The sequence below is a fragment of the Chaetodon auriga genome, chromosome 24, assembly GCF_051107435.1.
Source record: "Chaetodon auriga isolate fChaAug3 chromosome 24, fChaAug3.hap1, whole genome shotgun sequence".
In the NCBI taxonomy this organism is placed as follows: Eukaryota; Metazoa; Chordata; class Actinopteri; order Chaetodontiformes; family Chaetodontidae; genus Chaetodon; species Chaetodon auriga.
This window is the reverse complement of record NC_135097.1, coordinates 13,222,851-13,238,244: the sequence shown is the minus strand read 5'-3', so window position 1 is coordinate 13,238,244 and position 15,394 is coordinate 13,222,851. Positions and strand designations below refer to the sequence as shown.

The 15,394-nt window shown below is 43.1% G+C and overlaps 1 protein-coding gene across 1 annotated transcript; it reads left to right on the top strand.

Annotated features, from left to right (window-relative positions):
* Positions 1-2,326: 2,326 nt before the first annotated feature.
* wrap53 (WD repeat containing, antisense to TP53) lies at positions 2,327-15,003 on the top strand. Its single transcript, XM_076725540.1, has 11 exons — positions 2,327-2,549; positions 3,019-3,476; positions 3,628-3,820; positions 4,789-4,884; positions 5,628-5,736; positions 7,749-7,837; positions 10,017-10,240; positions 11,503-11,714; positions 12,161-12,264; positions 12,476-12,619; positions 13,381-15,003. The coding sequence occupies exons 2-11, from the start codon at positions 3,194-3,196 to the stop codon at positions 13,604-13,606; spliced, it is 1,680 nt and encodes a 559-aa protein (XP_076581655.1). The 5' UTR covers positions 2,327-2,549; positions 3,019-3,193; the 3' UTR covers positions 13,607-15,003.
* Positions 15,004-15,394: the final 391 nt, after the last annotated feature.

Here is a 15,394-nt window from a genome sequence, read left to right as displayed (position 1 = left end):
TGGATCCCATCTGTGTTGGAAGTGTTAGGTTTTGGATTTGATAAGGCGCTTTCCGGCAAGGAAGAAGATTCGAGGCACGTATTGCCCAGATGTCATCACCCACCTCAGCCTGAAACTCTCAGGTGGCTGCATGGAGGTCCTCTCGCCAGCGGGACAGAAGACCTGCCCTCCTGCCCAAATGTCAGAGACTGAGAGCTGGGTTGGGATACGGCGGACGTGGCTGGATTACATCTAAGTCACCAGGAATTCCTGCAGCTGTGGAACTGGATGAACTGAAAGAATTGTACAAAAAAAAAAAAGACTTCGAAACATGACAGAACACACACATAACTACACGTCACATAGATTCTAGAGTCCAAAGGAGTTGCAGACACACTACATGCACACCTACAACAAATACACCTACAGCGAGTACACATTGGCTCTCCTCTGGAACCATGTCTGCACACACACACCAGGGCTACACCAATATCAAAACACACAGACACACACAAGCATCAACGCTCATCAGTATAAACGCTGAGCTGTGTAAATAATGTAAAAGTTTGTGTTCTGATTTTTCTCTCATAGTGGGTTTTGCTTTATTTCTTTGTTGAACATGCCTTAAATTGTATAGTTCAGTCCTGAACAGCTAACTGAAAATGTTCTCTAAATGATGGATTTAAGTTGGAAATCACCTCGTTGACTGTCCTCTAAAGTCAAAGAAAGAAAGGAGCTTTCTACAACGCCGTTTTCTGTTGGCTATCAGAACCGTCTGTTCTGTATTAACCTGATACATGTACCACCATGATATTTACTAGTTAGCAACAGAATAGAGCAGCTCTTTGATTAATCTGATTTTTGCTGGTGGTTGGCTTTTTCTTTTTTTGCCCTTTTGGTTTCCTTAAAATGAAGAGTGGATTTGTTCAGATTTCCTGTTTAGATTATTGCTGAAGGTGCAGGCTTAATAAAGGGCTGAAGTCTGTACTGTCAGGAGCTGAGCTGACTGGGTGGAATTCACAGGATTGGCTTAAAGCACAAACTTGCTGTGCCATAACTATTGTTGGATATACTGCACTAAGCAAAACTGAACCAGAGTGACAGGTCCGCCTCACGTTTAGACTAAAGTTGGTTAATTTTTTACACTCCGAGGGACTTCAATGTTTGTGGAAGCTACTACGTACTTTTACAGTTTTGAGATGTCAAATCAGGCTTGTATTAGAAGCATGGTTGTAAGAGCAAGCTTGCATGAATGCCATTTGTGGGTCTTGACACTAAAGCTTGAGGTTTGAAACTTGAAACTTGGGCCAGATTGCCTCTGCCTTGTGCACCTGGTACTACTGCTGACCATCTCTGATGGCAGCGAATAGATGAGAAATTAACCAGTCAGTTGTGTGTTACCCGAGAGGAAATTCCATCTGCGGACTATTTGGAAAGTATCTTGTTCCGTGTATGTATATCTAATTGGATTTGAGAGATTAATGCTTTTAGTCAGCCAGTTGTTTTTTGTGTCCTTGATAACTAAAGAATATGCAGTTTTTAATCTAAATGGCACCTGATATTCATTGACTATTATCAGTTTAGGTTTTGGTGGTTAGTTGCCTGCTATAGCTAACTGTAAACTGAGGTAGCCACGGTAGGTTCCAGTATGTAATTGAATTAATACTAAATGGTTACTAAGTTAAATGTTGTTGTAGTTGGTTGCCAAAACAAAGAAACTGCCTCTGACCATGTGAGTATACTGAGAAGTTTCTTATTTGTGAATGACTTTAAAAATACCTATGTTTGGCATTTTAAAAGCTGATATTACGCGATAAAGTAGTTTGCAGTTTATTTTACTGAACTACACATGCTTTTATGATTAGATAAACTACAAAATTGTGTTTTCAAAAAGCCCTGGGAGTTCGGTTGCAGCCTTCGTAAAGATCCTGTCACGGCCTGTCTGCATGGCGCTATGAAGTTGAACATCTGGTTTATTTTAGCTCTGGTGACTGTGGTTACAACAGTAGTGGCCTAAAAGATATTGTGAAAGTTATATCCCAGTCAGTTCAGCTCCTTTGCTTAATGAGTCTTTGAATGTTGTTAAAATAACAGCATACATGTTATGAAACTGTTTTTGGAAAAGAACAACTGAAAGATGTGTAAATAGTTTGGCTTTTGTTTGTTTGAAGAACAAAATAAATACTAAATAAATAGCATTTAGCAGTGACTTGTCTCTGTGTTTGTTTTTGATTTGTTTTATATATGAAGTACATTTGTGAGCAAGTGCACAAGTTGAAAGGTGTGAACATCATGAGAAACATAACTGGCAGTTCCTGTGTTATGATGAGCCTGTCGTCATCAGGGTAACTCTCGCGATAGTTTGAAACACATGGCTGCCCACAGTGTTTACAACTTCTCGCAATGAACTGGTGAATAGACACACAGAGTGCCGAAGTAGAAGGACGTCGAATAATTTTGTGTACTCTTGGGACTCTCCGGCTTTAGGTGACGCTTTGACGCCGTCGAGGAGGAAAGTGTTTATATCCAAACTGCGAGCAGAACCAAAGGCCAGGCAAGCCACAACACAGGTAGGTAGCGTCTGACTGTTAGCATAGGCTAATGCTAACGCGGGTGATTGCTGTTAGTGGTGTGGACCGACGGTTAAAGGAAATTTAAGCATTTTTGCATTATTTGCAGGCGTTATTCAACGTATAAAACGACGGCAGAGCATTCATGGACTAAAACGTGTCAGGGTTTGTCATGTAATTTGTACCTCGTAAGCGTGAACTTAGCAAAATTAACATTAATGCTAGTTTGGAGTGGCTGGAACGTCACGACTAGCCACAGGTGTCTGTGGGGTGTTTGCATGTACAGCTTGGCGTCAGTTATTTATTCCTCTAACGAAAAAACGTCACGTTTACGTCTCTCAATTGGCTATTGTGTTTAGGTTTCTATAACAGTGCTCTTATGTTTTTACATGTTTTCCATCGTCTTGTACAATTGGTCTCACCTACCCTGTACCCTGCCTTCATCTTTGCCCGCCTCACTGTTTTCTAGGCTAGTGGGTGCTGTGATGTCCTCGACCCCCAGCAGACTCAAACACCCACACTGCAGGAAGAAGCACTATCCCAGTAGCACTTACCTCACCCACGTCTGACAGCCAATCACCGGACACAAGGCACTTGGACGCCAGGTACAGGACTTGACAGGAAGGACTGATAAACAAATAGAGATGTCTGACACAGCTGGAGATGGTGAAAGTGGAGGTGCAGCAGGTGCAGGCCAGGAATCAGAAGCAGATAATGAGCCCCCTCAACAGGCATCAACTTTATCTGAAGGTGACAGCATAGCGGTAGGTGATACCTCCGCGGAACAGGCACCTCCATCCGCCAAGCGGCCCAGAATGAACGAGGAGGAGCAGGGGCTGGAGCAGGTTGAAAAGCCCATCATGATGCATGGAGAAACACCAGCACAGGCGGTATTGCTGCAGGAAGACACATCCCCACCAGCACAAAGTAGAGTATCTGCAGCTGCATGTATCAAATCAAATATAAGAAAGGGGAAAAAAATCTGTTTCACTGAAGTTCAGATTTTGTTTTGTCAGAGATTATGATTCAGGATTATCTTGAAGATTAATGAGTTACCCTGCGCAAATGTACTTTTCAGTGCTAGGAAAGGAACCACTACAATGTGAGGAGGAAGGTCGAGAAGGAGAAGAGGTGCCTGTCAGTGGGGGAGGTGAAGAAGAATACCGTCAGAATGGAGACGCAGGGCATGATGCCCCCTTAGAAGGAGAGACGAAACCAGAGGAGGAGCTCAACGGTAACAGATCTGCTGACAGCCCCAGTGAAGGACAGCAGTAAGTGGAGGAAGAAGTCAGGTTTATTTTTAACCTGTGTTTCCACAGACCCAGGGGTTAAGATAAAGTAGACACGCCGTCAACTGAGCTATTTCAAGCAGGATTTTGCGGAGGGTGGAGTTGTTATGTGATCATTATGAAGATGTGTTAAACACATATGCTTCTAAAATAGAGGGAATATTTTGTACCTGTCCTGCAGAGCAAGAGTTCTGGTTACTGCAAAATGACCATATAGTCTGGGGATAAAAAAATGAATCTTAATAGAGCACTGCAAAATGCTAGTGCTTCTTAATCCTGTGCTTGGATGGGCTGAGTGTGTGTTCACCACCACAAACAATTGTGGCTCATTTTTTCAGCTTTTTTGTGTCATGATTAATTCCTTGCTTCCAGTGAATCATCTTAGAAGATCGTTCTGGTCATTATTACCTGATATTTTTTATTTGTACCATTTACTGCTTCATGTAGCTTCTGTGCACCAGGAGCACGCCTGCTCCTCAGTACACACCAACCAAGGGGCAAAGCAGACTATGCGTGTTGAATACAGAGACAACCATGAAGCACCATACTCAGAGTTTTAAAAAAAATGATCATTAGTTTTACTCACACCAATGCAATCAACCATACGTGCAATAAAAATGAAAAAAAGAAAAAAAAAAAGGCGCTGTTGGTGGGCTTCTCAAAAAGTAAGACATGTAAAGAACACTGTCAATCTGAAATGACTAGACTCTGTTTTCTGTTTCTTCAGCCAAAGCCAAGCAATAAATTGCAAGGAAGTGTGTGCACAACTTGTTGTAATCCCAGTATTGATTATAATTGTGCACGCGCAGCAATTTGAACATATGTAATTGCCTGCTCTGGGCATTTTACTAAAATGGGATATTGTCTTTCAGTTTGTTGTGTAATAGTTTTATTCCTTTCTTTTAAGCTCATTAACTCAAGACTTGCCCTTCTCTCTGCCTTGCTTCCAGCCTTGGCCTAGATTTCACCCAGAACCCCCAGATGCTGACCGGTTCCTGGACTGAGTTCTCCAGCCTTCCAGAGAATTACCTCAAAGGCTGCAAATGGTAATCTCTTCTGAAATTAACATGACATATAATCCACCATGGGGATGAGGTTTTGAAGGTGCTATGTGTCAACGTTAACATCATTATTGAATTTGTAAGTCATTAGAATGATTACCATAAATAGAAGACAATTACTTTTGTACATTCAGTGCCTGGGGGCTGATCAAGGACAGATATCGATGTCCTGGATTACTGAGAAAATGATTGTCTTTCAGTGCAATTTAAGTTAGGAAAATGACTTCCACCATCTTTTTCATTCTTAGTGGGAACACAAGTGCAGACAATAAATTAGGTATAAGTGAGGCTGCCTGGAACAATCTTAATGTTACGGTCAAGGTAAATCCATTTCTCAGTCAAGTACAGTTAAGACATTTCTGCTTAAGAATGCTCTAAATGGCACCTTTAATCCAAACTGTGCTGTAGAACCAACCTGTGTACATGTTGTTTTCAGTTCACCACTGTCAGTACAAAGTTTTGGATTTGGCTGTCCTTGAAATATGGAGCCTACCTTAAACCTCTCGGATATCACATGTTATAGTTTGTATTGGCTTGCCTGTGTCAATGAAAGACTGAGCACACAAGAGACTGTTCAGTATCTCTGAGAGTCTGTATGAATGGGGCCAAAGAAGAGTGTAAATATCTATTTAATAAAAAGCATCAGAAAGAGTTTTTCTGATTCTGTCATTTACTTAAGTTGCAAGTACGACCACCTTTTTCTCATCCTGCCACCTTTTCTAAACTAGGGCCCCTGATGGTTCCTGTATCCTGACCAACAGTGCGGACAATGTGCTCCGTGTGTACAACCTCCCTCCAGAGATTTACAGCTACAACTGGGATTTGCTTCCTGAGATGGTGAGCACGCAGATATCTTACCATCATGTGTGTGTAGAGGATCAAAAAAGTAGCTGACAACTAGATGCTGGCAACTAGGGATGTAACGATTTCCTGAATTTTGGGACTGTGACGTTATATACCTTGACGTTACATGGTTATTTACTATTTCTCCATGTCAAAGACTGTATTGTTTTTGTTTGAACAGCAGAGGGCACAGTCATAGTATTCAACAAGACAGACTCCCATCATCCTTTGCATGCAAACCAACGCTGCTAAAAAAAAAAAAAAAAAAAACATAAACCCAATGAGCCAATAATGGAAAAGAGATTGAAGATGCTCCGTAGAGCTGATATGTGGCAACATTTTGGTTTTCCTGTTTCAAGAACTGACAATGGCTAAAAGGAAACGCAAAACAACTGGCTTATACTGCCAGACGGCGGTCAACTACACTGCAGGAAACACATCAAACATGAGACGCCATTTGGCACCTCGCCACCTGCTAAAACTCAAATTACAAAAACAACAAAGCCTCAGCCAGGCCAAAGGAGCCTGAAAGAAGCATTTGGATCCCCGCTTCTCCAGAACAGTCCCAGAACTGAAGGAATAACAAGATGCATCCGTGAATATAGAGCCAAAGACTTCAGGCCATTTTCTGTGGTTGACAATGATATAATTCAGAGGTTAGTAAACAAGCTGGAGCCAAAGTATAAAATTCTTAACTGACCTTGAACCTTAACTGATCACGGATGTGGTCACCCGATGGAACAGCTCTTTTCATTATGTTATGAAACTGCTACTGACTGCTGCATTGTTTTTGTTTTGAAACAGTACATGCTTCAGTCATTTATTGCCAAAGACCGTTCATGCCAAGTCATGCTTAAGTCATGACTGGTTACTTTAATTTATGAAGGAAGGAAAGCAGAAGCACTTTAAGCAAAAAACAACTTTCATATGAATATAATATGCTGTATACACAAAGTTATTAATAAAGGTTTTTTTTTTTTTAAATATCACAATAAATATCGAGGACTTTGGTTTCCTCTCCATTAAAAGCTGTTGAATTATAAACAAGAAAGGTTTTACCTCTTTAGAGCGGACCAATATTGTGAGTCTTGACCAGAATTGCTCAGTAGACACATGAACCCTCAATATGCCACGATACAAATTTGAAACAGTTCCTGTGGTGCCCCCATCAGGCCCAAGTCCAGGTCACTTTTTGGCTGTAATTGCTAGAACCCGTGCACATATTCGCTGCCACGTAAGTACAGTGTTTGTCTTCACTGAGTTTTGTAGGGCAGGTGTCCAACAAGTGGATTCTGTTCAGTTTCCTAAAAGTAGATAAATCACTATCAAAAACTCTTGTTTTGCTCCTACAAATAGAGCATATTTGATATTCATTTTTTTTATAGCTTTACAGTTACAAATGCCATTTCTCAACCTCAAAACTTTGCTTGTTGATGAAGTTGAATTCAGTTAAATGGTATTAACATTGTGTGTTGTTTGACCGTATTATACAGAGGCCACAACTGTGTTGCTGTTGAACGTGAGTTCTGCGTCTATGGTGTGTTACCATCAACTGAGAACAAGCACAAAACATTTCAATCAATTTAAGGCAGCAGCGTGAGAAAACGTGTTACCAGAGACTTAACAGTTAGGTTAAAACATTTAGGTTTTGGAAAATATCAAGTGACGAGTCAGCCTCTTAATTGTATTACAGGCTGGTAGATTGGGATCATTGAACAAAAATAATTGAAATATAATCCATTTTCGTCCCATCACAGAGATCACAGACTGTTTGTGAAAAGGGTAGAAAATTGAGCTTTGATTGCTCCATTTCTCACACGGTGCCACTGGCTTTTGATATTGAATTTCACTATAAGGGAACAGCCTGTGATATTTTCTTCCAGCAGCCTATTCAGTACCAGCATCAGCACTGATGGATCCCATAAATAATTACAATTTGTGAACACTGTGCGTTGCCGTCCTTACGTTCCTGACTGTCTCCTTTCCTTTCTCGCACTCTGTGGCAGAGTCCGGTTCTTAGGATGGCAGAGGGAGACACCATCTACGACTACTGCTGGTACCCCAAGATGAACTCTCTGGACCCGGACACATGCTTGTGAGTTGAGCTCGATCTTTGCCAGACCATGCCCTGAGCCTCAGCTCTTAACAGCTGGATAGATGAGACATTTAAAGTTCACTTTGAAGGTCAACCTGCCAGATGGTGAAGGATGTATACACAGGAAAGGTACTGGGTTGTTTATCTAGGCCAGTGTCAGTCGGTGATTGGTGTTTTTAATCTAGATCTTGGATGGTTAGTGCGCCTGTGTGTGTGTAAGATTTTCGGTTGGCTTGAGCCTGTCTAATAGACTATCTGAAAATACGTAGAAGGTATTGTTGTGTGCTTGTGACTCATTCTTTGATCCCTGTGGTATTTTTACTCGTTGTGTGAGCCGGCTGCCAGCGTTGAGAGATGCTGTAAAAGCTTTGTGATGTCTCTCATTATGAGAGAAGAGGTGGCCTTCATCTTGTCTGCCTCTACCTCTGTCGCAATCTGCTTGGCTGTTTGAGGCCCACGGTGCTTTTTAGCATGATGCAGCCCACTAACGGCTCTCCGGAGTCCAGACAGCACCTAAAGGGCTTCATGATTCTCTCTGTCCTCTCTTTGCTGTTTTCTTTTTTCTTGCCATGTGTGTGCACCCGCGTGCTCGACCAGGCTTTGAAAATGTGGTCATTGTGACATCACTGTGTGTTTGTCTATGCACTGTGAAGCTGAACCAACATCAGTGGCACCCAGCCGTCACCGTGGAGATTCTGTGGCAAGAGAGGTAGGGCCGTGCTAATGAGCTGAGGTCAAGTTGCCAACAGTTTCCACTGTGTATACCTCCTCCCCCAGCTCCCATCATGCTGCACTTACAGCCTCCACCCTCTGACAGATCCCTCTGATCAAGGCCCAGCATTGGCACCACTCCACCCCAACACCAGACAGTCTTCAGTGTGTAAGAGGAAGGCAGTGGGTGTCAGGAGCTGCATGTCCAAAGATGAGAGTTGTGTCTACAGCACAATGATCAACAAATGAATCGTGTGGACAATAATCCACTCGAGAGGCCTGTGCGTATGTGCCAAAGCCGTGCAAAGACCTGTCTGTCACGAGGATGACAGCAGGAGATGGTGACAGGAATGCTTCATCTTCTTCAGATCACTGACACATATCAGAGAGGGGCTCCTGCAGAGCAACGCCAGGTGGTCTGACAAGCTCAGAGTCAATTGTTAAGGGCTGGGTCAGCCAGGTAAAAAGATTATGGTTGTGATTATTAAACGCATTCACAGCAAACCTGTTTTCCTGGTGCCTTTCCTGTCTCCCTCCTTCTCCCCCCTCTTTTCACATCTCCCATTTTGTTTTTCATTCCTCCCCCTGCGCTCCTTGAACTATCCGTCTGCCAAAAGCCGCGTGTTGTTGATGCCCCTCCTGTAGAGAGGGAATAAGGGCCCCTGTTATGGCTCGGTTAAGTTGCACTGAGTTCTAGGCATTGCTCCAAGCTAGCAGCAGTCTAGCATTATAATTGGGCATTTCCCTGCACTGGAATAAAGCTGCGGCTCAGAAGGGCCATAACAGAACACGGCACCAGCGGTAGGGGCTAATTTCCTTTGTCTAATTGAGCCGCAGTGATGTTTCGGCATTTGTTCAGCACCCAGTAATTAGAGTTAAAAAGGCATGGCTCAGTCTTTGGCCCTGATTTGAATCAATAAGAATGTGCTGTTGGTCTTGTCTCCATAATGAGGCGTGGCACAAAGCTGTGTATTTGTTTTGATGCATTGATACATTCAGGTGGATGTGGTGCAGTAGAGGTCAGAGCCAAGAAAATGAATCAGAGATTCTTTTTTCGTCATACATAATGTATATTTCAGAGGAATCTCATTCAGATTTCATTTGAATCTGTTTCACGTCCTGTAAGATGCAGGCACACCTCCATTTTATTCCACTGGTTACTTTGGGTAATTTTTAAAGACAAATGCTGGTTGTCACAGTATGTTCACTTACTAAATGTTCTTATGTGTTGAAATTCTAAAATGAGTAATTTCTTAATTGCTAGCTGTTAAAAAAAAAATACCCTCAGGGACAATAAAGATTGACTCCATTAAGTATTCTCAGCATTTACTCATCCTTGGTTCATAATTTGCATTAGTCACTCTCTATTCCCTGTTGTCTCTCAGTGCTTTTCCCATACGTCTTAATAACTCACGCTCTCCCCCTCTTTGCCGTTCTTTTCATCTGGCCTCTCACTTCCCTTCCCCAGTCTAGCCAGCAGTAGCCGTGACAACCCGGTCCACATGTGGGATGCATTTTATGGGGAGGTGCGAGCCAGTTTCCGACCCTACAATCACCTGGATGAGCTGACGGCGGCCCACTCTCTCTGCTTCTCGCCCGACGGAACGCAGCTCTACTGCGGCTTTGACAAAACTGTCCGGGTCTTCTACACGGAGCGTCCTGGAAGGGACTGTGAGGAGAGGCCCACCATAGGTCGGTTATTAACTGCTTGTGTTATTTAGCTGATTAACTACATATCATGTATACTTTACAGTATAAGGATATAGTCTTTAATACATGTTCAATGTGGTTCTTCACATCAGAAGTTGATAGCCATTTGCTCTGTGCCCCCATGGAGTTTTCTGTTAATGCATCTTGAAAGCAGGGGAAAGTGGACTAAAATGGAGTTTATCTTCATGGTAATGAATTATTCTGAATAATATTAACTTTAACAAACAATGAATCATGAGTTTTGCGAAACGTTGATTATTTCGAGCAGGGACTGTTTTGAAAAATCTCCCTGTTGTTCAAGGATGCAAGAATAAAGAATACTTTCTAAAAAGAATTGCATTCACAGCCCGCGTTCTTGTAAAATCAAACCCACAAGACAATAAGTAAACAGGGACAATGTGAAAAGAATAATGTGAAGTCAGTTGTCTCCGGTATTCAAAAAGTTGCCATCTGACAGCTGGCTGTCACATCTCACAGGCTGAAGTCTCTTTCAACAAACCAACAAGGAGAGTTTTTATTATGTACCTTTGGCAGAAAACAAAACAAAGGGAGCTAAATGTTTACTGTGATGAATTCCTAACCTCTGTCACACCTCAGACGTGTCTCGGTTCGCTGACAGGTTTTTGTACCGTCCTGAAATGAACTGAACCAGTGTCTGTCTTTAAGTTAACACCAAAATGATCCTGGGGAATATCAGTAGGTCTTATTTTTCAATTCAAGGGTTGCATCTTCATGTCCTGGCAAGAAAAAAAAACTGATAACAAATGCAAAATGCCTGAAATAAGGATTTTTTTTTTCATCTCTGCTACACTGGCAGCTCGACATCTTGCTGCGGTTCAACCTTGCTGTCTACGGTTTCATGTTTGTTTGGCTCCGTCAGCCCTGCTTGATAATTGATATCTGCAAATTACACAGAAATGTGTGGTTACTGTCAAAAACAGGTTATGTGATACATGTGAGGACTTTGCCAAACCCTCGCTTCTGCTATTTTGTGCTCAAAAAGCGTGCTAAGAGCCTTTTTTAAAGAGCGAGAAAGAGGATGATTGGGAAAAGAGTGCAGCATAAAAGGAAACAGATGATGCAGATGTGAGTTTAAATGTGCATTGTTGAGACATGTTTTCCTCTTGTAATGTATGAGCTGGCAAAAAGTCGACTTTGAGTAGAGGTGATTGAGAGTTTTGTCTTGTGAACCTTTTAAAAGGCCGACGGCCTTGCCAAATGCCACTCTCTTGTCCTCACTGCAGTGAAGAAGCAGGGCCAAAGTGGCATCATCTCCAGCTTTGGCTTCAGCCCCTGCCAGTCTGTTTACGCCTGTGGCTCTTACTCCCGCTGCGCTGGCCTCTACTCCTGCCAAGACGGCACCCTGCTGGCTCTGCTGCCGACCCGCCACCACGGAGGCCTCACCCATCTGCTCTTCTCCCCTGACGGCAACTACCTGTACACCGGCGGGCGCAAGGTGAACATATGAACACACACACACAGCAGCATACAGAGAGGAGACCTGAGGGTAATAATGCTGCCTCGTCTGAATGATCTCTCACACACACACACACACACACACACACACACACACACACACACCGTCGGTAGGATTTGCGTGTTAGGCAGGTAACAAATGACTTTGCTCTGTTGCATTGGGAAATTGGTTTACACAAGCAGTGTTTTTGGATAAGAGCTTGATATGCTAAGTTACTGCCTCAGTGGTATGAGTCAGCATGTAAAGAATCTGATTAGGCTTTATGGCATTCCCAGGAAAGTCAAAGTGAAAAGGATTGACTGTGTTTCACACTTATCAACAGTAAGGCAAGTTAAGACACCACCATGAATATAGTATGAATGACAGGGCGATAATAAAAAGCTGTGTGTGTGTGTGTGTGTGTGTGTGTGTGTGTGTGTGTGTAGGATCCAGAAATCCTGTGCTGGGACCTAAGGGAGCCAGGCAAGGTTGTGTTTTCGCTTAAGAGGAACGTGGCCACTAATCAGCGCATCTACTTTGACCTGGACCTGTAAGTTTACTTGAACTCAACTCAGGGGTATGTGTGTGTGTGTGTGAGTGAGAGAGCTTGAACTGTGACAAAGTGGTGATACTGCCCTTAAGACCACATGGTATGTATATGAGCGTTGGCCCAGTTTCAGGTGTGTAAGTACTGATCAATAATCACCCGTGACCTGTTGATCGTTTACACATGTTTTTTGTTGTTGTTTGTTTCTGTGTAGGTCAGGCAGGTACCTGCTGAGTGGCGACACAGAGGGAGTAGTGTCAGTGTGGGACACCCAGACAGCTCCTCCTGATGGTAATGAGGAGCTACTGCAGCCTCAGCTCAGGTTCCAGGCCCATTGGGACTGCACCAACGGCATCAGGTACCACTGCCAAAAAACGAGATCCCATCAGCATCCACTGTACAATAGATATCTTTTAAAATGGAAATACCTGAGCTTCTCATTTGTCCAGGTCACGCTATATACGACCGACTAGCTGGACTACAACTAACTACTGTTGAAAATGGTACAAACAGCCACAAACAGAGGCTCCTGATAGAGACAGATCTTATTGGACTTGAGTACAAACAGAACACCAGCTGTGAATAGCAGACAGAAAGTAAGCAATCATCAGATTTAGGTCCTTCAATCATGCTCAGCGACTGTGTTGCTGTTCTCCTGCCTGATTGTCCTGCTGCGCTGTACTGTTTGGGTCTGACAATCATTCACACAAAAGCAAAGATGCAAACAAATCATCCAAAATATTTTGTGTAAGAGAAGAAGCAGCTTTTGATTTCAGAGTTTTAACACGGCACAACATACAGTGTCACTGCTCTGTGAGAGCAATAACTACAGCTTCTGTGTGCTCTGTTGCTTGGTAACATTTCACATCATCTTAAATTGGTGTGTGTGTGTAGAAGAGATGAAGTGGCTGATGAACTGAAAATTATGCATCATGGCAGCCAATGAGCTATAATTACGTTTAGAATCTGGACTTAAACCTCAGTAAATTCAGTTGTCTGTGAACTGCATCTCTAATTACATGTTAGTTTAACATCTAAATGTATTTTAAATGTATAACAGGTGCAATGTTGCCGTGCAAAATTCCAGAAAAGTTCTCTTGAATCCCTCTTCTTTCACAGTATTCATCCCTTCATGCCGCTGTTGGCAACCTCCAGCGGGCAGCGGCAGTTTCCGTGGCCCGGCGACAGCGAGGGTGACTCGGCCTCCGACGGCGAGGGGGGTGAAGCTGTGATGTCACCGCAGGAGATCCGACAAGACAACACCCTGAGCCTGTGGTGGGCCGGGCCGCTCGGCCCCGCCGCAGAGGGCCAAAACGCTCAGAGCACGGAGGCGGCGGAGGCCTGACCCTCTGTTAGTTCAGCCAGCTGACATAAATTGTGTTACACCTGCCATGTGATGTTTATTTGGAGAATGGTTGCTTCGGATAAAGCTGATTATGGGTCAGTCCGATTCTCTTTGCCATCAGCAACATGAAGACCTGAGGCTGAAGAGCTTTTCTGGATCATTTTGAAACATCCGGTTACCTTAAACATTTACAGCCCAAATAAATTTCTTAACATATCACCTGCAAGCTCACGGCATTTACAGACCACAGTAGAGTCAAATATTAAGGATTGATGAGGTCAGTACAGAACAGATTTTCAGGGCTCTGTGTTTGAAGACGTCGTTGTTACAATGCCAGTTTGGTCAATAAGAACCGGAACTAAATGGCAAGACTGTGGTCAGTGCTAAAACAAAGGTTTTCTTTCAAATCTTACTCAGGTTGAGAAAAGATGTGGGTTGTGTAAGGAATGGAGCCCGATGTTTCTCAGTTTTGTTATTTAATTAGTGAGAGAACTTTTTTTTTTTTTTTAAATGCAGCCAAGACAAAAAACACCTATGAAGCGTTTGTTGCCCTTTTTTGTTTTACTTCCTGAATTGGGTGAATTTGGTCGGATTGAAAGCGCTGTGAAGCGGCCCAGTGTCGGATCTCGGATCTGAGTTGTATCTGTGGGAGTGTTTGTTTACTCGTGTGAGGCCATAATGCTGCCCCAGAGATTCCAAACTGCTATAGTTACAGTAAGTGCCATTTGTTCTCGAGCTTTGCTTTTGTAAACTGATGATCTCCTGTTTTTACCTTCTTTTTTTAAAACTATTGGACGCACCAAATGTTGGGTCGCGCAGTGCATGTCCACAAATGTATATTTTTGTAAAGCCACGGTGATCATCCTCATTTTCCGAATGTATGCTCTGTAAGCGGCTAGCTCGATTACTGTAACCTCATAACAATCTGTGAAAGTCTTAGCAGTGGATGCACCTGGAAAACGACCGATGTCTTGATTATTTGTGCTCGGATTACATTTGTACCTCTGTGAGTGGTGATGTGGCAGCACAAAAACACACTGTGTTTGAATAGTTGCATTAATGATGTACTTCAGTGATTTGCTCAATGCTTGTGTTGCCATCAGTGGGGTGTGCTTTGCTGTAGGGTTTCTCCAACCTATGCCTTGTAACTTTTAGACACTGAGGAATCGATTCATTTTGAAGCCTGTGCTCATCCAGGTTTCCCGTCTTGGAACTCAGATTTTTTTTTTGCCAAGTAATAATACTTACAATCGTGTAGCTACTAGCACACAAAATGACAGAAATTTGCTCTACCAGGAAGTATAAGGATATCTCCAGCTGGATGGCTCGGTCTACAACAGGTGGATTTCTAGTGGTTTTATTCAAGCTGGAGTGAATTAAAAGCATATCTCACCACAGGTTCGCGGCCTTATTCGTTTTTGTCCTTTCTGGTTCAGGCAGTCCAGAGTTGGATGCCCTGTCATAAATCCCCAATGAATGCAAGATGATGTTACATCCAAGTCAAGAGGCAGCTCTTAAGAAGCTAAAGGGACTTTTGGCTTCTGCTTGTGAGATGGAAACTATTCATAGCTTTCACCTTTCCCACACACATCCTGTACGAATGCGCGCACACTCATGTGTTTGATTGTCTGAAACCGCAGGGGCACACCGAGCGGAGAGCCGAGTTGGAGAGCTGCGCTGTTGTGTTGTGCCGGTTGCTTAGCGACCGTCTCCGCCTTGAGAGAGGAAAGTAGGTAGCAAGACAACAGGAAGGGAAATTGGGAACAGAAAAAAAAAAAGCCAAACAAG

Bases quoted from the DNA above. Each gene is read 5' to 3' on its own strand.
- wrap53 (XM_076725540.1), top strand. From the start codon at position 3,194: ATGTCTGACACAGCTGGAGATGGTGAAAGTGGAGGTGCAGCAGGTGCA. The intron at 7,838-10,016 runs GTGAGTTGAGCT...TCCCTTCCCCAG, and splicing joins CTGGACCCGGACACATGCTT to TCTAGCCAGCAGTAGCCGTG. The intron at 12,620-13,380 runs GTACCACTGCCA...CTTCTTTCACAG, and splicing joins GACTGCACCAACGGCATCAG to TATTCATCCCTTCATGCCGC.